The following is a 22195-nucleotide window of genomic DNA, read 5'->3' as shown; positions in this document are numbered from 1 at the left end:
CACACACCGCTCTGGTAGCTCAATCGGTTAGAGCACCGCGCCTCAAGGGTTCACGGCCAAACAGGCGGCGGTTCGAGCCCCGCTCAGGCCGGATTCTTTCCGTTGACTAGGAGTGATTACTGTCCCCCCTAGAGCAAACGGGATGGGGTGTGTGGTGTGTGAGGTCCTGGCAGTACCCAGAGATCGACAATAATGAGCACTTGCTCACGTCGTGAGGGTACCTGCTGGCGAAAGCCAAAATCTAATTATATGATTAGTCTTTGGCGAAAGCGAGTCCAACTCGTGACCAGGCCGTGGTGAATTACACACACACACACACACACACACACACACACACACACATAAAGCTCGGTAGTGGCAGTGGTTAGCATGCTCACCTCACAACCAAGAGGTTCGGGGTTCGATTCCCTAGCGGAGTGAAGATGAATGGGCACTTTCCTTTAATCCGTTCCCCTTGTCCACCCAGCAGTGTATGGGTACCGGGTGTCAGTCGGGGTTGTCTCGCCTCGCGGGTGTATATGGGTGTGAGGTTTCAGCAGTAGCCAATGATCCGTTGCTTGTGAACTCTATGCTCATTCGGGGAGGGGACTGCCTAGCGATCGCAAGTCTATATAGTGCGTGGTCAGACCCTGGCGAATCACACACACACACACACAGACAAACACACCTCGTAACCTTTATCACAACACGGCCTCCATCAGTCAATCGGCATCCGCATCGTCCACTTTGGTCACGGTTCATTAATCTAACTGTCACCTGTTCGGAGGATGAAATATTGCCTCCAGCGATTATTGCCGCGCTACAAAATTGGTGTATAATTCTCGCTAAGACATTTAATCCCAGCTACATACCCGCTTGTGCTTTTACTACACAGCCAACGCATTCCCATGACTGGCATCCATTACTGTTATTGTTGCTGCTAACAACGAATGATTATTATCACTCCCCACTACCTCCACTTTATTTTGCTCCACCCCTCCACTCTAGGCTGAGGGGAGGCCACTGAGTCATCGTCATCAGTGGAGATTCAAAGGGACCCTGTAATGGGAAAAAATAATCCATGTAATGATTACGTAATGCAATCCTGGCGGGGCCTTGACGCTATCAAACACCCTTTCCCTCCTTCACTCCACCACCCCTGCTCCCTCCCCTCACTCTCCCCCTCCCCTCCCATCATGTCTAATCTACATCAAGGGATTTGCGACCCATAACTCGTTAATTTCATAATAATTCAGGTCTGGTTTCCTCCGCTCCCATTCCTCTTATAAAAGCTCTCTCTCTCTCTCTCTTTGACCCTTGCCTGACCCCTGTCCCTAGCGCCCTGTCCCCCTCTCCATTTTACTAAGTTCACCTCACCCTTTCCCTCTGCCTCTTTTCTCCGCTGTACCCCCACCGTTCTTTCTCTTATTCCACTTCCTTTGACCTCCTATCCACCCACCCGTGATGTAGTGTTTGGAACGCCTAGCTAAGAATCCGCGGGACCGTGTTGTGTTTGATCCCAGCAAGGGCCGTCGACGCACAACCCACATACGTTTTTTATATATATTTTTTTTTCAGGTTGGCCGGGAAATGGGTAACCGGGGAAACCTGGGGACGATAAAGCGTGGTAACCGGGATATCACGCCGGCCATCTTAGCGTATTCTCCGTACTTTGGACCGTATTATCAGAATCTTCGGAGCCTTAGTACGGTAGCAGCGACGGGCCAAATTTGTGGCTTTACCGTGTAGCAGCGACGGGCCAAATTTGTGGCTTTACCTTGTACCAGCGACGGGCCAAATTTGTGGCTTTACCGTGTACCAGCGACGGGCCAAATTTGTGGCTTTACCGTGTATCAGCGACGGGCCAAATTTGTGGCTTTACCTTGTAGCAGCGACTGGCCAAATTTGTGGCTTTACCGTGTACCAGCGACGGGCCAAATTTGCGGCTTTACCTTGTAGCAGCGACGGGCCAAATTTATGGCTTGAACGTGTACCAGCGACGGGACAAATTTGTGGCTTTACCGTGTACCAGCGACGGGGCAAATCTGTGCCATGATATAACCCCCCCAAAATAGATGATACATAATCTGATCACAAATGCTTTGATATATATTATGAAATAGTTTGTGTGAGGGGTAATTTTTTTTTTCATTTGGAGTTACCATTAAGGAACATGATCCCCGCTGCTACCGGGTTTAAAAGGATCTCGCAGAAGTTGTAGAAGTTTCCGTGGGTAGTTTCTTGACCCTGGTGGTAGTTTTGGAAGGCTTCTCCGCAAGGAACATGAAAAACACTCATAACAAACCGACGTATCTCCTTAAGGGGCTATTACACTGGGCAAATTTTCCGTGGATCTTCAGTCAAACCACGATTTCCGCTGGCGTGGTTCTCATATTTGCGTGGTTTTCTGACGTGTCCAGGATCTTCCAAGGCTACGGTAGATTTCACTGAAGGACGACGGTATTACTCACCATCAGCAGCAGCAGCAATAACAACAAACAATTGAGAACCACGCTAGCGGAAATCGAAGTTTGACTGAAGATCCACGGAAAATATGCGCAGTGTAATAGCCCCTGTAGTGGCCTCCAAAAACGTCGTAACAAGTGCCCAACATGCTTGATAATTCGAGTCTACCAGTCGTCCGAGCCTCCTAACGCCTGCTTCTAGCCTTCTTGCCTCCTTTCCCCCTCTTCTGCGCAAGGCCCCGCCCCCCACACGTGACTCGGAACTAATGTGTTGGTTCGTGTTCATTCCAGGCTAATGCGTCTCCTGCAGGCACCGACGACTCATCCTGTTGAGTTCTCCTCTCTCTCTCTTCCATTCTAACAACTTCCTCTACTTTCTCATTAGGCGCCTCCTTCACATTCCTTCCTCTTTCTCTCTCTCTCTCTCTCTCTCTCTGAACCATTCTAACAACATTCTTTACTTCCTCATTAGGCGCCTCCTTCACATTTCTTCCTCTTTTTCTACCTTTTCCGCTGCACCCCCCCCCCCATCTCTCTCTCTCTCTCTCTCTCTCTCTCTCTCTCTCTCTCTCTCTCTCTCTCTCTCTCTCTCTCTCTCTCTCTCTCTCTCTCTCTCTCTCTCTCTCTCTCTCAGACCAGGTTTTTCATTCGGTTAAGCCTCACATACATGGGTCAGGCTTTAACAGTGCAGCTAAGGTATTAAGGATGGGGAGAGAGTTTGAACCTTACCAAGTGTCTGTTAGCCATGAAGGAGGACCAAAAATGACATCCCTTGCATCATCATTTACCAGCAAGAAAGAAATATCTCGAATTAATATATTGGTGCTGAATTAATCAAGACGCCGGCTGGACAAATAATTATTCATAGTTAATGTTATATGATATAGAAGTAATACACGTAAGTCTCCTCTTGTAAAATTATCCAGGATCATCCTTCCTAAAACAGTCTCTGTTGTAGGGTAAATGACAAACCATACGCCCAAAAGGTTAATGCACGATACTGTGAATCCATGTTAAGAAATTACTGACATCTCCTTGTGTGAACGATTCATCATTTACCTGCAGGGAACATTGTTGTGGCGGTGGGTGAGTGGTAGCGTGCTGGGCCCACATTCACCACGTGATGGACGACACGAGTTCGAATCCCCACGCTACCACCTCGGATTTTTCAGTCACCACCGAGTGGCTTAAAACTACTCACATGCTGTCCTGAAGACCACCGATCAACCCGGAGAAGATGGCGCCACTATAAACACTTGCCTGCGCCATGACGGGCTGGGGCCGAATACCATCCAGGCCCCTCAAGCAAGCCTACCAGCGCTATAGGCATAGACGTAAAAAAAAAAAAAAGTACTTCCGGCTGATATTCGTATATTATGAGTACCTTTGACCGTATTAACTCAATATGATATTATTTTAAACATTTATAAATTATCATTTGTTAGTACGATGGCACAATATCTTGCGGGAGAAAAAAAAAAAAAAAAAAAAACGGTCTCCATTGACTAATAGAGCCGTAGGTCACAAGGCGGTGGTTCAGTCCGTCAGTCTTTGGCCTTGCCGATAAATAGTTCTGGCGACGCGGTATCTAGATATGGAGCTGCAACGGACAATTACGTGTGGTTTACTGAGTGCTTATCTAACCGTACATTTAATTGCAACGTGTTATCATCATCAATTGAATAATGATCATATAGGTAATATTGGTACTGGTCTTGAGGCAATTTACGAATATACCATTATGATTCCGCAGATTTGTAGGGCCTAACACACAGTTATTTGCTAGCCAATAGTTGCTGGTTCTACTGTAACTGTGAATATCTGTTAGCGTTCATCTTCGAGGTAATAGAAATTTGGCGTGTGCAGGCCTAAGACTTTGAGATCTGTGGGGTTCTGACCATCTCTCTCTCTCTCTCTCTCTCTCTCTCTCTCTCTCTCTCTCTCTCTCTCTCAAGCTACAGTCCAATAACACAGTGCGTGTTTGTAAGGTGTGTGTGTGTGTGTGTGTGTGTGTGTGTGTGTGTGTGTGTGTGTGTGTGTGTGTGTGTGTGTGTGTGTGTGTGTGTGTGTGTGTGTGTGTGTGTGTGTGTGTGTGTGTGTGTGTGTGTGTGTGTGTGTCATTCATTCAACATTGCGCGATCGCTAGCCAGTACCCTCCACGAATGAGATTGGATCTCAGGTGATAGTCCATCTTTTGGTACGGCTGGAACCTCACACCTTGTGTGTGTGTGTGTGTGTGTGTGTGTGTGTGTGTGTGTGTGTGTGTGTGTGTGTGTGTGTGTGTGTGTGTGTGTGTGTAATTCACCCCCACGTCCTGATCACGAGCTGAACTCTTAATCTCCAGCAAGTACCCTCCCGACAAGAGCAAGCTCCTTATAATCGATATCTGAGTACTGCTGGATCTCGCACGCCACACACCCAATCCCCCTTGCCCAAGGGAGGACAATAACTACTCCCTGTCAACGGAAAAATCCCGGCCTGAGCGGGGCTCGAACATCCGTCCGCGAAGCCTGGCAGCGCAGAGCTTTAACCGACTCAGCTATCAGTTGTGTATGTTTGTGTGTGTGTGTGTGTGTGTGTGTGTGTGTGTGTGTGTGTGTGTGTGTGTGTGTGTGTGTGTGTGTGTGTGTGTGTGTGTGTGTGTGTGTGTGTGTGTGTGTGTGTGTGTGTGTGTGTGTGTGTGTGTGTGTGTGTGTGTGAATATGTCAACATCGTACACACGAATCATGATAAAAAAGAGGGCCGAAAAATTAGTGATCGTAAAAAAAGGCCTAAAACACAGTCACATATACCATCTCTCTCTCTCTCTCTCTGTCTGTCTGTCTGTCTGTCTGTCTGTCTGTCTGTCTGTGTGTCTCTCTCTCTCTCTCTCTCTCTCTCTCTCTCTCACACACACACACACACACACACACACACACACACACACACACACAGCTCCGATACCTCAGTGGACTAAGGCAGGGTCCGTCCTGGAAGGTTGAGATTCGAGCCCCCCTCAGGGCGAGATTTTTCCTCTGACAAGGAGCGGTTATTATCACACCCTGAGAAAGGGGGACGGAGTGTGTGGTGTGTGGAGGCTCTAGCAGTACCCAGAGATCGACTATAAGGAGCTTGTTCATTATGGGAGTGTACTTGCTAGCAATGATGAGTCCAGCTCGAGATCAGACCGTGGTGAATTATACACACACACACACACACACACACACACACACACACACACACACACACACACACACACACACCATATGTCATGAAAGACTTTGGAATAGAATGGAGATGAAGTGCCATAAATTTCAAAGGTAGGATTTTTAGCAGAAATACTGGTAATAGTAGCAGTAGTAGTAGTAGTAGTAGTAGTAGTAGTAATAGTAGTAACATCAACAGCAGCATCAGTAACACTGGCAGCATTGACATAAGCAGAATCACATTAATTTAACTCTCTCTCTCTCTCTCTCTCTCTCTCTCTCTCTCTCTCTCTCTCTCTCTCTCACACACACACACACACACACACACACACACACACACACGTGCCAAAGTCAGCTTACACAGAGCGGCAGCCTCTTTGAAGACAGGAGGAAAAGGAAGTACAAAGAAGAGAGGGGAGGGAGGTGAAAATGGGGAAGTGAAGAAAAAATAAAAGAGAGAGGCATTGAGGGAAGAAGTAGAGAGAACGAGGGAACTGATGGAGGGAGTGGAGGGAATGGAGGTAATAAGGTGCGGAGGGACTGAGGGACGAAGGGAGGAAGGACGGCGAGCGGTGAGGGAGCGGAGACTAAAGGGACTTCCAGCTGACGCCTTCAACTTTACCGGGTTTCTCCTGGGCTTAAGAGACGCTTTAGTGGTGGGTGGTGTTGTTGTTTTTGTTTTGTTGTTATTGCTACCTTACGTACCCTGGCTGACCTTTCCTCATGCATCTGTATAATCGTATCTCCTCTAACACCTGAGCCTGTTGTCGCCTGAAAAGGGTTACCTCGGTGGAACTGCTCTTATTCCTGTCCAAACTGTGATGTCCCTAAAGATTTTACTCCTCTCACTCTCCCACGTCTCTTTAACATCACATTTTATGCCCTCTGCACCTGCTGCTACTCCAGTCCTTTCACTCTTCCACCATCCCGCCCTCGTAGTTGGTCTCTTCTCGCACCCCCTTCAATCTTTTCCCACAGTGATGACCAAGGCAGCGGAAACAACGTGCTCGCTTGGTCCTTTCTACATACTCCAGTCCTCTCGCTTCCAGTCTCATCACTCTTTTCGTTTACATTTTCAAAAATATTAACACTTGCAAGCCCAGCTTATTTGTTACCGCCATTCAGAGAGAGAGAGAGAGAGAGAGAGAGAGAGAGAGAGAGAGAGAGAGAGAGAGAGAGAGAGAGAGAGAGAGTCGGGTCAGAGGTCATTGGTTGATGTTTACGCGTTCGCCGGTCGCGGTAACATTATTTCCTTATCTTCCCCATCCCTTTCGCCTTTCTGTGCCCACACACACACTTGTTCCTATCTAAGTATTCCGCTCCTCCACAAGACAGTCCACTCACTCTTCTATTCCGCCTCTACTTCCTACATTATTTTTATAGAGACGCAGAGATAAGAATATTCCCTTGCTCTTTCCTAAGTCTATATATACCAAGTCAAGTCACTCTGCTTCAAAACTGCGACCGGTACGCGGAGGAGGCGGTTTTGGGACGGAGCAGCGGGATGACGTCACTTGGAGTAAAAAAAAATAAAAAAAATAAATAAATAAATAAATAAATAAAAACGCCAGTTCAGGGGTGACTAAAGTTGGGGCCGTATGCGTATGTGCACTCTGGATGAGTATTCTCGCCTTCTTTCACAGCGCGTTCAGGCAAGCCACTGATGAAAAAATATGCCTTTTTATTGTGCTATTGCGTGACTGTAATTCCAATGCCTACAAACGGCGGTGTGGGGAGTGAGGGAGGGCATGATGAAGTGAATGATTTAAATTAGTCCGCCTTTCTTCGTTTTCTCTAAATCCCTGTTTCTACATTCTCTAGTTTGACTCCAAGCAACGTCACGCATAAACCACGCCTATGTCGTGTCTCCTCCCACAAACCTGCGTATGACTTGACTTGGTGTATATAGACTTAGGCTCTTTCCATGTGTTGCTCTTCTAGCACGCTTTGCTTGGCTTGTGAACTCCAGTCATGTCAGTCTTCCACACCCTGTTCCACATTATCCTTACATGCAGCGAAGATATTACTGTGACTGGAAAAAAAAATCCATTAGTTTCATCTCCTCCTATTTCTATACGTACGCAAAGTTAACACAATACATACTTTTCTTTCATTTTCATCAATTTTCTTATTATTAACTTTCAGGGGCCCACCCTCTCCAACACTCTGGACCGAAATTGACCTCTCTTTCGGCCACCTCTTTGGATTCTTTTTAGGAGCAGCAAGTAGCGGGCTTTTTTTTATTATTGTTTCCTTTTTTGTGCCCTTGAGCTGTCTCCTTTGTTGTAAAATTTAAAAAAAAAACAGCTGCAGCCTCCTCAAAAACCCCTACGCCCTGACACTTTACAAAGGATGGCGGGTCTTCAGCCCTTCGTCACCCTGGACCAGCGATGCCAAACTGTCGTACTCTGAACATCGTATTTTTATAATTTTCATTCCTAAAACTCTCGTAGCTTTGCAAATAACGACCGAAAATTAAAGTTATCGCTGAAAATGTTAAATAGTGATCTTTTTCTTCCTAAAACTCTCGTAGCTTTACAAATAACGACCGAAAATTAAAGTTATCGCTGAAAATGTTAAATAGTGATGGTTTTCTTTCACTTTCGCAATAGTTATATGTCAAAAACTACGAAAGGGCAATGTGATGCGTACGATAATTTGCCAACGCTGCGGCCTGGACCTTCCCTTCCCATCCTACCAAGCTGCAAACGTCTCGAACTGCCTACAACCCCGCCACAACCCTTCACCCATCCCGCCTACTCCTGTCTGTCCTTCCATCCCATCCTCTATTCCCCTTCTCCCTCCTTTCCTCCCATTGTTGAGGTGATAAGAAAGGCTCCTCCTCCTCATCCTCTTGCCCCTTCACCCATCCCGCCTACTCCTCCTGTCCCTCCATCCCATCCTCTATTCCCCTTCTCCCTCCTTTCCTCCCATTGTTGAGGTGGTAATAAAGGCTCCTCCTCATCCTCTCCCCGCTTCTTTCTCCTTCCTTCTCTTTTTGCGGGATGGTCTGGAGGGTGAATGCTGACGATGGTGATAATGATGGGATAAGGTTACGAATCCTTCCCTTGATTTCTTCATTTTCTCCGAGTCCCTGTTTTATCCTTTCCCTTTGTTCCGGCCACACTCCCTCCTCCCTTCTTTTTGTGGTCGATAATGGTGACTTTTGGTGATAATAGTGATGGCAATGGTGACAAAAGCAACAACAGCAGAACTCGCGACTACAACTACAGTAAAAACATCTACTATTACTTCTACTACTACTACTACTAACAACAATATCAACAACAACAACAGCAACAATAAAAACGTTATCAAAAGTGTGCGTGGAAATCAAAGGTGTTCTGAGGGACTCCATGAACTGATTATGAAAGAGAGAGAGAGAGAGAGAGAGAGAGAGAGAGAGAGAGAGAGAGCGGGGGTGGCACAGAGGCCGTCATCACCAATATGTCTGAGTGTGTGATGCCTGTATTGATCCTCTCTCTCTCTCTCTCTCTCTCTCTCTCTTAATTCATCCAACCAACGTCCTCTTGCCTCTTCTTCTGCAGTCTTTTCCTCCTTCCATCTTTTCCTCCTGTGTATATTGTCCTGCAGTCTCTCTCTCTCTCTCTCTGCCATTATTCAACAGGTTTCACAACTCGGTAACACTTTTGTTCCTCCCGCCGTGTGTAGCCTAGTAACAACGATGCCGGCGCAATGCAACACAACGACAGCAATAATACTCTAAGCCAATATGGGACAATAACGATAGCAACAACAATAACACAGGAGTACAGTATAGTCAGCAACACTACTACTTACAATACTTCTTGAACACACACACACACACACACACACACACACACACACACACACACACACATAAAAGAGCTAAACTTTGACATTAAGGTATATATACGTACTTCGGGAGTGTTCTGAGCAACCCACATAGTAAGTCTGTTTTTCTTTCTATCTTTTTGTATCTTCCACTCTCTGTTGGCGGCGTATGCTGTGGCGTGCAGTCGTAGTAGTTCTTGTCTGCTGCTTATTTGAAGGAGAGTGAACTGCTAGGGAGTGTCGGGGAAAGGAAGCAAGGGAGGGAGGGCGGGCTTATGAGCCGATTTCACAGTCCAACACAGTGTCTTCGTAACAGCCCGAACCAAACTTTAGAATTCTATACAATCCAAAATGGGGAGGTCTTCGATGCCACATTAAATACACAAGACTTTTCCAGTATAGTTTCATCAAATTTGTGAACTTAAATGTAAACACCAGACACTATACAAGGAAATTTCGAAGGCTCTGGTATTGGTTTGGGAGCTTACTAACCGATCATGGGGAACTGTGAAACTGGCCCTAAATGTCCTGAGCGCTCGAGTGAATGGCAACACCCCGCCCAGACATGCACACCCATGAAAGAATGTCAAAAGCCTCACAGGCACTTGAAGTTGCTTGACAAGGAGGTGACTTCAGCGGTGTGTGGTTCTTGATCTTCTTGCTATTTTGTGGAATATAGTTATATATGTTTTCATGTCTTTCTTTTTTTCTATACTCTCTTGTTTCTGGGGTACAGCGTTCCTTCCATCTTTCAGTAAGTCGCCATGACGTGCTGGAGGGAAAAATGAGCTAGTGGAGTTTTTTCGTCTATCCAAAATGTTGTGTTTATAATGTGTTATGTTCTGTTTATTCCATCAAAACATTTGTCTCGGTGTACTCAGTTTTTTTCGCCTGTTGCTTCGTGTTGTTTCCTTCCTTTGTCAAAACACTATCCCATGTTGAGTCAGTTCTGTGTGATGTGGAGAACACGACGCTGATGATTTTGATTATTTTTTTCATTAAAACGGCACCTCCTTGATATGTACTTGGGTATTGATCCTTATTATTCTGCCCCTCGCTTCCCAGACTTAATAAAGTGCGTATTGATCCCTTCTTCTTTTATGTTTCACTCCTCTCGAAGTTTTTAGATTTTCTCTTACTATCGCGTCTCTCTAACCGAAACCGTGAATTGTTTTTAATTGCTTTCCTCTCCCTCACTCTTACCAAAGTTTATGAAGCGATTCCTTGTTTTCTTTTCAACTTGGATGTCAGTTCTTGAGTGGTTTCGAATTTACCCAATAAAGCAATTCCTTATTTACTTTTCTCTCCCTCTCCTTCCTTCTTTTTCTTCTCCAAAAGTTTCACAATCAATTCCCTTTTCACACTTTTTTCTCCAATTTGAACAGAAGTCCATCACTATATACATATATCCTTTTTTATGTATCTTCTGTGTAACACATATTCCTGCGGCGAGTGTCTGCCTTCTTCGCCGCCACGGGTTACGCAGTATGTACCATTTGTAGTATGTACCAGGCGTGCGTGAGTGTGTTTGCTTATCAGGCGTGTGTCTCAGCCACTTAACCAGCCAGCCAGGCCGCTCCCCCGCCAGCCAGCCAGCCGCCAGGGAACACAACACCCGGGAGTGCCACTATCCCCGCAGTCATCACAGCCTCCTCGACGATGCCTCACTTCATCACTGATTGTCCACGCGTCAAGTTGCTTCGGTCACAAGCGATTCATGGATATTTTAGCATCCTCACATACAGATAGTGGACATTTCACCATCCTTAAAACAGACATCCTAACCGTGGGTGTCCTTGGCACAGCTGGTCCTGAACAGCGTGTCCTGGCACTCTCTACGCCCTACGGCCTGGCCTCTCAGGGTGAGGCGGCAACGGCAAGGGCGGAGGGGGGCGGCGGCGATATCCTCGAGATCCAAAGAGATCCTGAAATCCATTGTAAAGAGATCAATAAAGGTAATACTATATATCTTATAATACGAATGATTTATGTAGAATTTAGAAATAAAATTACTCTGCCTTATTACTAGTCTTATAGTTAATTTAATATATTTCGGTAATAAATAAACAAGCAAGCAAAAATTGATAAATGAAAATACATCAACAAACGAATAAATAGAGAACATCAAACATCTACAAGGTGAAAAAACGAAGGAAAACTTAACCAATGACAATCAAATAAACAAATGAATGTGTAAAGAAGTAAATAAAAAAACAAATAAGTGTTGTAACACACAACAAAACAAACAAACAAAATATGGCACGTCACCTGCCCCTCACCGCCCTCGGCTGAGGTATACCTGGCTGCGGACGTGGGAGGACAGTGGGCGGGGAGTGGGAGAGACGGTGGACGAATAGGGCATGGCAATGGTACGTAGATTGATTAGAAGGACGGAATGAGTGGGAAAATTCAGAAGGGGCGAGACAAGGAGGAGACAGAGGTAAGGACAGGGCGTGAGGAGACAGAGAGGTATCGGAGGAGGCAGACAGAAATTGTGGAATGGATTGTAGATATCTATGGAAGGGAGATGCACAGTAAGAGGCAAAAAGAGTCAAACAGGGGGAGATGTGGAAGCTATAGGAAAAGGCGGGACAAGGTGAAGGGTGAAGGAAGTAGACACAGAGGGTGGAATGATTGGGACACTGGAGGGAGATGCAGAGTAAGAGGGAGACTTAAGGGGCTATTACACTAAGCAAATTTTCCGTAGATCTTCAGTCAAACCACGATATCCGCTGGCGTGGTTCTCATATTTCCGTGGTTTTCTGACGAGACCACGATCTTCCTAAGCTACGGTAGATTTCACCAAAGGACGAGTCACCATCATCAGCAACAGCAATAACAAGAAACAAATGAGAACCACACTATCGGAAATCGTGGTTTGACTGAAGATCCACGGAAAATTTGCACAGTGTAATAGCCCCTTCACGCGAATAGGGGTGGAAGCTGAGAGGAAGGGGGAGGGAAGGATTAGGTAGTGTCGACTGGGCTGAGGCAGTGGCGTAACTCGGTGTCTATCAATGGGAGGGCACAGCTAAGTATGACCACATAGAACTAGTTATTCTAAAATCAGATCAACGGTGGGCGAGAGAGAGGCGGGAGGAGATAAGGAGGCATGGCAGAACGGTGGAGGTCGGGGAGAGAACAGATAACTCACAGCACGAAATAGGGAGAGTGGGATACAGAATGGACGGGGAGATGGAAAAAAGAGGAAGGAAGAAGTAAGAGAGAACGGAAAGGCTGGGCATGGAGTTCAGGGGCAGGAGAGGAAACGCAGGGCGGGGAGAGGGCGTGAGAGGCAGGAAGAGAGAGAGAGAGAGAGAGAGAGAGAGAGAGAGAGAGAGAGAGAGAGAGAGAGAGAGAGAGAGAGAGAGAGAGAGAGAGAGAGAGAGAGAGAGAGAGAGAGAGAGAGAGAGAGAGAGAGAGAGAGAGAGAGAGAGAGAGAGAGAGAGAGAGAGAGAGAGAGAGAGAGAGAGAGAGAGAGAGAGAGAGAGAGAGAGAGAGAGAGAGAGAGAGAGAGAGAGAGAGAGAGAGAGAGAGAGAGAGAGAGAGAGAGAGAGAGAGAGAGAGAGAGAGAGAGAGAGAGAGAGATAGAGAGAGAGAGAGAGAGAGAGAGAGAGAGAGAGAGAGAGAGAGAGAGAGAGAGAGAGAGAGAGAGAGAGAGAGAGAGAGAGAGAGAGAGGGGGGGGGGCTGATAAACAAGTAAAGAGAGGCGGAGAAAGAAGCGGCCGGGGTACAGAGGACGGTGAGCGCCTGGAGGAGTGAGGGTGGCGGTGTCCTGGCGGCGGTGGTCACGGAGACATGGACACGTGTTGTACAGCCGCGCGAACACCACCACCACTGCCCTGCCCTCTGGTATTTTGAGGGCCGATCAATATATTCGGTGACTCACTTCTCTCTCTCTCTCTCTCTCTCTTCTGTCTGTGTGTGTGTCTCTCTCTCTCTCTATCCTGTTCTTTCAACAAGAGAAAATTGACCAATGAAATATATACATTACAAAAAGTTTTTTTTTTTTTTTCCCGGTCATTTTTCCCGATAATGAAACAATGAACACTAAATGTTCCTCCAGGGTATACACGCCTCGGCTATTATGTGGGTGTGTGTGTGTGTGTGTGTGTGTGTGTGTGTGTGTGTGTGTGTGTGTGTGTGTGTGTGTGTGTGTGTGTGTGTGTGTGAGTGTGTTCGGGCAATTGTGACGTTCAGTTTGAAAAAGTATTGCATGTATATAGCAACAAATACTTAAAAGCTAACACACACACACACACACACACACACACACACACACACACACACACACACACGAGCGCGCGCGCAATAAAACAGGGGGACCCAAACTTTTAAATTCCATGTATTTATTTTTTCACATAGTTATCAATCACTAAAGCTGTAAAGCTTATATTTTTACTAATGACTTCCAGGGTAGTTTATTTGTACTGCAAAATTAGTTACCGGAGAAATTATCTCAAAATTATCAGAGGTTTTAGTTTTTTGCTACCAATTACTGGCCCTGCGTCGCGTGACCCGAGTGTGGCCTGCAGGCTGTAGTGTGTCGTGACAACTGACGAACAGACTGATGGCAACGACGCGTTCATGAGTGAGTCAGGCGAAGGGTGGATTGAATGTTGGTGTTCGTGCAGGTAAATGTGTATATATTGATGCGAAATAAAGCTCAATACAGACCGTGGGGTGGGGTGGCGTATTTTGCTCATGCGAAGGCTTGTTGATACAGCAGAAAGGGGTTTCTTTAGTTATAGATCTTCATATGTACTCCACTTCTGCATTTTTATCTAGCACTTATACTTGGTAAATTTTATCGATTTTTTTTCTTCAGAAAACATATGCAGTACACAAAAAGGAAAAGGAAAAAGCTGCGATACTTTAAGTGAATGCACCTCTGAGCAAAACACTTACTGCATCTACCTTCCCATCTATACTCCTACCAGCTTATCTACTTATTTATTCATCTTTCTATCAAGCATACGTAGGGCCCTGTAATTATATTAATGCATAATTCATTAGAGTGAGAGGCAAGAGACTCAAGCGATGAGTTCTCCGTAAGGAACTATGTACCAACATTTCAAGAGTTTACTTGATATAATGCTTTGTAGTGCTTGGAAACAGTGCGCCAGGTACTATTACGAGGGACAGGTTTTTGAAAGTTCCTGAGTGGACCTATAAACACCTGCTGCAAGGCCGGCAACGGTAACAGTAGAGGGTGAAATAATATTTTTGTCAACGATTCTCTCTCTCTCTCTCTCCTTTCACCTTGCCTGCAGCCGCCCAAAGCTCACCCACGGCCACGCCCTGCGCTGCCCGCCCCGCCCTGCTCCCCTTCCTCCCCCTCGTCCTCCCCCGGGCACTACTCCATCGACCAGCTGAGGCTCTCCAGGACACCGCCGTTGCACCCTAGTTAAAAAATTCTTACTAGCGTTAACCATTTTGTCACTATCCTGGGCACTGCATATTGTCCCCTTTTGGAACTGTCCTCTACGCCTTTGAACAATGTCTGGCACTATGTCGTTCTTAGTACTGCATTCGACCTTCAGGACACCGCCGTTGCGTCCTAGTTATAAAATATTCTGACTTGCGTTACTCATTTTGACACTATCCTAGGCACTGTGTATCGTCTCCTTTTGGAACTGTCCTCTACGCCTTCGAACAATGTCTGGCACTATGTCGTTCTCAGTACTGCATTCAATTTCCAGGACACCGCCGTTGCGTCCTAATAAAAAAATCCTTACTAGCGTTACCCATTCTGTCACTATCCTAGGCACTGTGTATCGTCTCCTTTTGGAACTGTCCTCTACGCCTTCGAACAATGTCTGACACTATTTCGTTCTCAGTACTGCATTCGATTTCCAGGACACCGCCGTTGCACCCTGGTTAAAAAATATTCTGACTAGCTATACCCATTTTGACATTATCTTGGCCACTGTCTGTCTGCCTTTGTCTCCCTTTGAAACTGTCCTCTACATTGTTCTGGCACCTTCGAATTCTCTCTGGCACTACCTTGTTCTTAATACTGCATTTGATCCATAAGACACCGCCGTTGCCCCTAGTTAAAAGAAATCTTACCAGCATTACCCATTTTGTCATTATCTTAAGCGAACATTGTCTGGTACTGTGTTGTTTTCAGTACTGTATTGGATCCCTTTGCCACTGTTCTGAGGCGTACCACATCCCTTGGACAGGGTTTTGGTGACTGGCAATGTTTTGGACACTTTCACTTTTCTTAATAAAAAAGCACAGGAGGAAAATGCTGACATGTACTAAAATTAATAATGAACGATGAAGAATAAATAGAATAAATGCCTAACATTCATTAAAGGGAAAAACAAATAAAACAACTCAAGAAATATATACATAATCAAAAAGAGTAAATATATGAGTGAAAAAGAATGGAAAATAAATAGATAAAGTTACATAGAATAACGTCAAGGAGAGTCAAGATTCTTTCTGGTCACGTATTACTCGAAGTGAATGCCACAAAAATTGGACTGAATCACTTTCTCTCTCTCAGCAAGATTCGCCATCATTTAATTCTTTCCCTCGTGGCTGCCTCCCAATCCGTCTCAAATGTGATGTTTCCTGTAACTTAGTGGGAATGGCGCGCGCACACACACACACACACACACACACACACACACACAAGAGGAGGGTATCAGGACACCTCTCCTCCCGAAACTGACCTATCTTTCGGCCACTCCTCTAACTCTTTTAAGGAGCAGTGAGTAGCGGGCTTTTTTCTCACTCTTGTTTCATTTTTTTATGCCCTTGAATGACTCCACTGATGTAAAAAAAAAAAAAAAAAAAAAAAAAAAATAGCGCCTCCTGTACTTTTTCCTCACTGTCACCTTTCCGTGTCTTCTCTACGCTTCTATATGTTTTTTGCTTCCCATTTTATTCCATTCCTTTCCTCTCTTTTCTTTGTTTTTACTGCCTGGCTTTTCCTTCCTTTATCGACCATTACTTTTCTTTCGCTCCCCTTCCCCAGTCCTCATTTGCTGGTTTGTTTGTCTGAGATTTATTAGTTTGTCGCGCTTTTGTGTGTGTGTGTGTGTGTGTGTGTGTGTGTGTGTGTGTGTGTGTGTGTGTGTGTGTGTGAGAGAGAGAGAGAGAGAGAGAGAGAGAGAGAGAGAGAGAGAGAGAGAGAGAGAGAGAGAGAGAGAGAGAGAGAGAGAGAGAGAGAGAGAGAGAGAGAGAGAGAGTGTGTGTGTGTGTGTGTGTGTGTGTGTGTGTGTGTGTGTGTGTGTGTGTGTGTGAGAGAGAGAGAGAGAGAGAGAGAGAGAGAGAGAGAGAGAGAGAGAGAGAGAGAGAGAGAGAGAGAGAGAGAGAGAGAGAGAGAGAGAGAGAGAGAGAGAGAGTGTGTGTGTGTGTGTGTGTGTGTGTGTGTGTGTGTGTGTGTGTGTGTGTGTGTGTGTGTGTGTGTGTGTGTGTGTGTGTGTGTGTGTGTGTGTGTGTGTGTGTGTGTGTGTGTGTGTGTGTGTGTGTGTGTGTGTGTGTGTGTGTGTGTGTGTTATTCACTATGGTCTGATGTCACACTGGACTCGACAGCCAACCAGTACACTACACGAAGGAGCGTGGGGCTCAAGTGACGGGTCTTTGGGTACGGCAGGAACTTCACATCACATCCACACACACTCGGGAGGCGGGACCCAACCTCCGACTGACACTCGCGTAGACAGACATAACTGGTTAAAGAAGAGGAGCCCATTCGTCTCCACTCTACCCGGGATTCGAACCCGGGATCTCTCGGTCCGTGCTAACCAATGTGTGTGTGTGTGTGTGTGTGTGTGTGTGTGTGTGTGTGTGTGTGTGTGTGTGTGTGTGTGTGTGTAATTCATCACGGCCTAATCACAAGCTGGACTCGTCATCGCCAGCAAGTACCCTCCCGATTAGACCAAGCTCATTATAGTCGATCTCTGGATACAGCTGGGACCTTCACGCACCATACACTTGCTCAAGGAGGGACAGTAACTATTTCTTGTCAGCGGAAAAATCACGGCCTGAGCAGGGCTCGAACCACATCTTGCCATGCCGGACTCTGACAGGCCAGAGCTCTATCCACTGTGTGCGTGCGTGCCTACGTTTTAGGCATGGGGGGCAAAACAGTTCCATGTTGTTGCCCCTATTACGGAAAGGATATACGTTGAATCCCTCGAGGTGATACAAAGAATGACTAAAATGATCCAAGGACTTAGGAACCTACCGTGAAGAGAAAGACTAAAAAAAATAGCTTCCATTCTTTGGAAAGACGAAGACTGCGTGGGGATTTTCTTGGTGTTTTAATGGATCAGGGTATGAACAAGGGCGATATAGATGAAGTACTTATATAAAATCTGATGTGCGAACACGCAGTAGCGGGTATAAGTTGGATAAATTCAAGTTCAGGAGGGAAATAGGCACGAACTAGTTCAAGGATAAGTAGAACAAACCGAGCAGGTATGTAGTCGAGGCAATCACAACTCAAAGCTTTAAATGGAGATTAGATGTATTTGTGGATGGGAAGGAAATTTGGTGACTAACCCATCTCAGGAGCTGCCACGTGTAGGCATCTGGCCTCTTGTAGTCTCCTTATTTCCTTGTGTAGTATATGCTTGCATAAAAAAAATACCCGCAAAGCTCTGACCCGCTAAAAGCAGGCAGAAGAATTCAGAAATGAAAAATTTTGAGGAAATTATATATTTGAGTTATGCTTCGTGTGAACAGGAAGATAATTTGTGTTCATAGAGCATACTGAACTACTTTCTGGTGTTATTGGAGAAAAAAATAAAACGTCCAGTGAGGATACGGGTACTGGTGCATTAAACACACACACACACACACACACACACACACACACACACACACACACACACAACCATTGTAAATTTAATGAACAACAAGTAACCATAAGAGATTTATATTCATATTTATATCAGATTAATTTATATTATACAATTTACGTTTATGTTTATATTTTATGTGCACTAATGCATCTATGTTTAACATGTAAATTTTCAGCCTATGGCTGCACACCATATGAATAAACCGTTTATTGTTATTATTATTATCATTATTATTATTATTATTATTATTATTATTATTATTATTATTATTATTATTATTATTATTTACTATTATACACACACACACACACACACACACACACACACACACACACACACACACACACATATATATATATATATATATATATATAGATAGATAGATAGATAGATAGATAGATAGATAGATAGATAGATAGATAGATAGATAGATAGATAGATAGATAGATAGATATAGACAAACAAATGGATAGATAAATACACATAAATACTCGTAGATACGCAAATACGCATGCATTCAAATTTGTATAATATATCACCATCTTCAGCTCTTACTAGTCCAATGCAGGACAAAGGCCTTTCCCAACTTTCTTCACCTCTTTGTCTGATGTGTGTGTACTCTGTCTGTTCCAACAATTTTTTAGGTTATCACTGTTGCTTTGAAGGACAACTGTAACTATAAGTCTTCCAAATATGTCGAGGCCGGTCTGGCGTCTCGGTCTTTTCCTCCCTTATTCACAGCCCCAACACCTATCCCTTCCTCTCATATGTAAGCTATAGGTAACATATGAGAGGAAAAAATAGGTGTTGGGACTGTGTGGCAGAGCAGAGGGGAGAAATGGACCCGCGGGAGCCAACGCCAAAACGGACTCGACAATTTGGTTTCATTATAGTGCTATGCAAGATATGACATACCAAGTCCATTTCCTGTTCATAATAGTAATCAAAATATCTTCAACTTTTGTCTGGTCTCCCACTTCTTGGTCACTTCCTCCTGTCTCTACATGTTATACTCAGCATTTCTCTCTCCCTTCCTCTTTGTCCTCTTCTTAGCTTTCTCTCCAAATCTCATATGAGGCTCCAAGTTTTGAGATGCATTACTGGCAGGATACATTGCTTGTTCACCTTCCACTTCCAGGAGAGTGGAAGGTTGCTTTTAGTGACATTACCCTGTTTACAAATAGCATTCCATTCAATTCCTATTATCTTTATTTTTTATCGTGTTTAGTTTTGCAGGCCAATCGCTATTTCACTAAGATTTTTGGTCTCTTCTTTGGCGCTAAAATCTTCCATAAATTTTGAAAACATTGTTTTTTGTTTTTTTCCATTTCTACTTCCACATCCTCATAGCACTTAAATATTTCATCGTATTTGTAAGTTGATGGTGCATAAGCCGGAAGTATTTAAAGTTTGTATCTTTCATTCAGCTTTTTTTCTTTTTTTTTTACGTCTACGCCTATTGCGCCGGTAGGCTTGCTTGAAGGGCCTGGATGGTAGTCGGCCCCAGCCCGTCATGGCGCAGGCAAGTGTTTATAGTGGCGCTATCTTCTCTTGACAATACCTGCTACTCTTTTGTTGGTTCTGAAGATTTTTTCAACGTTTTCTGATAAACACTTGTTAATTTAGGATCCAACTCTACGCTCCTTACTATCTGCAAAATCTTTCAACAGAAGACTCTCTCAACAAAAATTGCAAGATTCCAGACTGGAGACTGCAGAACGCTTAACCTCAGACCTTGCTATCATTTCCGATTGGGGCAGAAGGAACCTTGTGTCCTTCAATATCTCAAAGACCCAATTTCTCCACCTATCAACTCGACATAATCTTCCAAACACTTATCCCCTATTCTTCGACAATGCTCAGCTGTCACCTTCTACACTAAACATCCTCGGTCTATCCTTAGCTCAAAATCTCAACTGGAAACTTCACATCTCCTCCCTTACTAAATCAGCTTCCTCGAGGTTGGGCGTTCTGTATCGTCTCCGCCGGTTCTCCCCCACACAGATGCTTTCCATATATAAGGGCCTTGTCCGCCCTCGTATGGAGTATGCATCTCACGTGTAGGGGGACTCCACTCACACAGCTCTCTCGGACTTTTCGTCTCATCAGCTCCCCTTCTCTTACTGACAGTTTTCTGTCTCTTAAATTCCGCCGCCATGTTGCATCTCTTTTCTATCTTCTATAGATATTTTCATGCTGTTTGCTCTTCTGAACTTGCTAACTGCATACCTCCCCCCTCCCGCGGCCCCGCTGCATACCACTTTCTACTCATGCTCATCCCTATACTGTCCAAACCCCTTATGCAAGAGTTAACCAGCATCTCCATTCTTTCATCCCCTTCACTGGTAAACTCTGGAACAGCCTTTCTTCGCCTGTATTTCCTCTTGCCTATGACTTAACCTCTTTCAAGAAGAGTGTATCAAGACACCTCTCCATTCGAAATTGACCTCTCTTTTGGCCACTCTATACTTTTCGCTTTGTGGGAGCAACAGTTAGCGGGCTTTTTTCTACTTTTTCTTTTTGTTGCCCTTGAGTTGCTCTCTGTGCTGTAAAAAAGTATAAGATTTGTACGTCAGACAATATTATGAATTTCAGCCAATTACTTGCATTTTCGAAAGTCCAAACACCGCACGTTACCAGGGTCAGATTCCAAAGGCGGCCTGGTTGTACCCAGAGTTTGCCGGCACCCCCTTCTCTGGAAGCCGTGGCCGTGGCTCCTTTATTCGTAGTGACTGGAAGCCGTACAGCAGAAGCGTTTGTTATTGGTCGGAAGGGACGGCCATAAAACACGACGATTGATTTTTTTCTTTTTTTATTATTTGCTGCCCATAGGGCCATAGCATCAGTAGACTATTTTGAGGGGCTCCATCCCGTCAGTGGCGAGGACGAATTTTATTTTGAGTGGCTGCCGTGATATATGACTCCTGCTTGGCCCATTCTGCTCCCTGGGGCTCCTCTTAAAGTCGCTTTAGTTACGATTGACTGATAATCTGGACAGCATGAGGGTAATCTTCCGCTTCTTGACGATGGTTGAACTTTGTCATCTGGACTTCAACTGAACTGAGTTGGTTGTGATCACCCCTGCGCGTTGACCACTGCCTTATGGTGCTACCATATTCATTGTATTCGATATATATATATATATATATATATATATATATATATATATATATATATGTATATATATATATATATATATATATATATATATATATATATATATATATATATATATATATATATATATATATATATATATATATATATATATATATATATATATATATATATATATATATATATATATATATATATATATATATATATATATATATATATATATATATATATATATATATATATATATATATATATATATATATATAAGAGAGAGAGAGAGAGAGAGAGAGAGAGAGAGAGAGAGAGAGAGAGAGAGAGAGAGAGAGAGAGAGAGAGAGAGAGAGAGAGAGAGAGAGAGAGAGAGAGAGAGAGAGAGATGAATGATATGTGTGTGTGTGTGTGTGTGTGTGTGTGTGTGTGTGTGTGTGTGTGTGTGTGTGTGTGTGTGTGTGTGTGTGTGTGTGTGTAGTCATTTCTGGTCATAGTTTCATTAAAGTCTGCGGAGATTCCTTACATATTTAATTTACTCCTACGATGGAAAATGTTAAAAAAAAACTAAGAGAGATAAGCAGGTGTTGAAATTTACAGTGGGGTTCCAGGTTGTTTGCGTGTTGTGAGAGGGAAGAAATGCTGGAGGAAAAAGGAGGGACTTGGACTAGTTAGGGATGAAATGTACGAGAGAGAGAGAGAGAGAGAGAGAGAGAGAGAGAGAGAGAGAGAGAGAGAGAGAGAGAGAGAGAGAGAGAGAGAGAGAGAGAGAGAGAGAGAGAGAGAGAGAGAGAGAGAGAGAGAGAGAGAGAGAGAG

At 44.5% G+C, this 22195-nt stretch overlaps 1 protein-coding gene across 1 annotated transcript in view; it reads right to left on the bottom strand.

The window, feature by feature from the left end:
- Window positions 1–22195, bottom strand: part of LOC126984992 (uncharacterized) — a 122906-nt gene that overhangs the window by 69867 nt on the left and 30844 nt on the right. The window contains exon 2 of the mRNA XM_050839221.1: window positions 9532–11370. Coding sequence (XP_050695178.1) covers window positions 9532–9558 — 27 coding nt within the window. The 5' untranslated portion in view covers window positions 9559–11370. The remainder of the gene's footprint in view (window positions 1–9531; window positions 11371–22195) is intronic.

This window comes from Eriocheir sinensis, chromosome 58 (genome assembly GCF_024679095.1).
Source record: "Eriocheir sinensis breed Jianghai 21 chromosome 58, ASM2467909v1, whole genome shotgun sequence".
Taxonomy (NCBI): domain Eukaryota; kingdom Metazoa; phylum Arthropoda; class Malacostraca; order Decapoda; family Varunidae; genus Eriocheir; species Eriocheir sinensis.
This window is presented reverse-complemented; position numbering and strand designations above follow the sequence as displayed.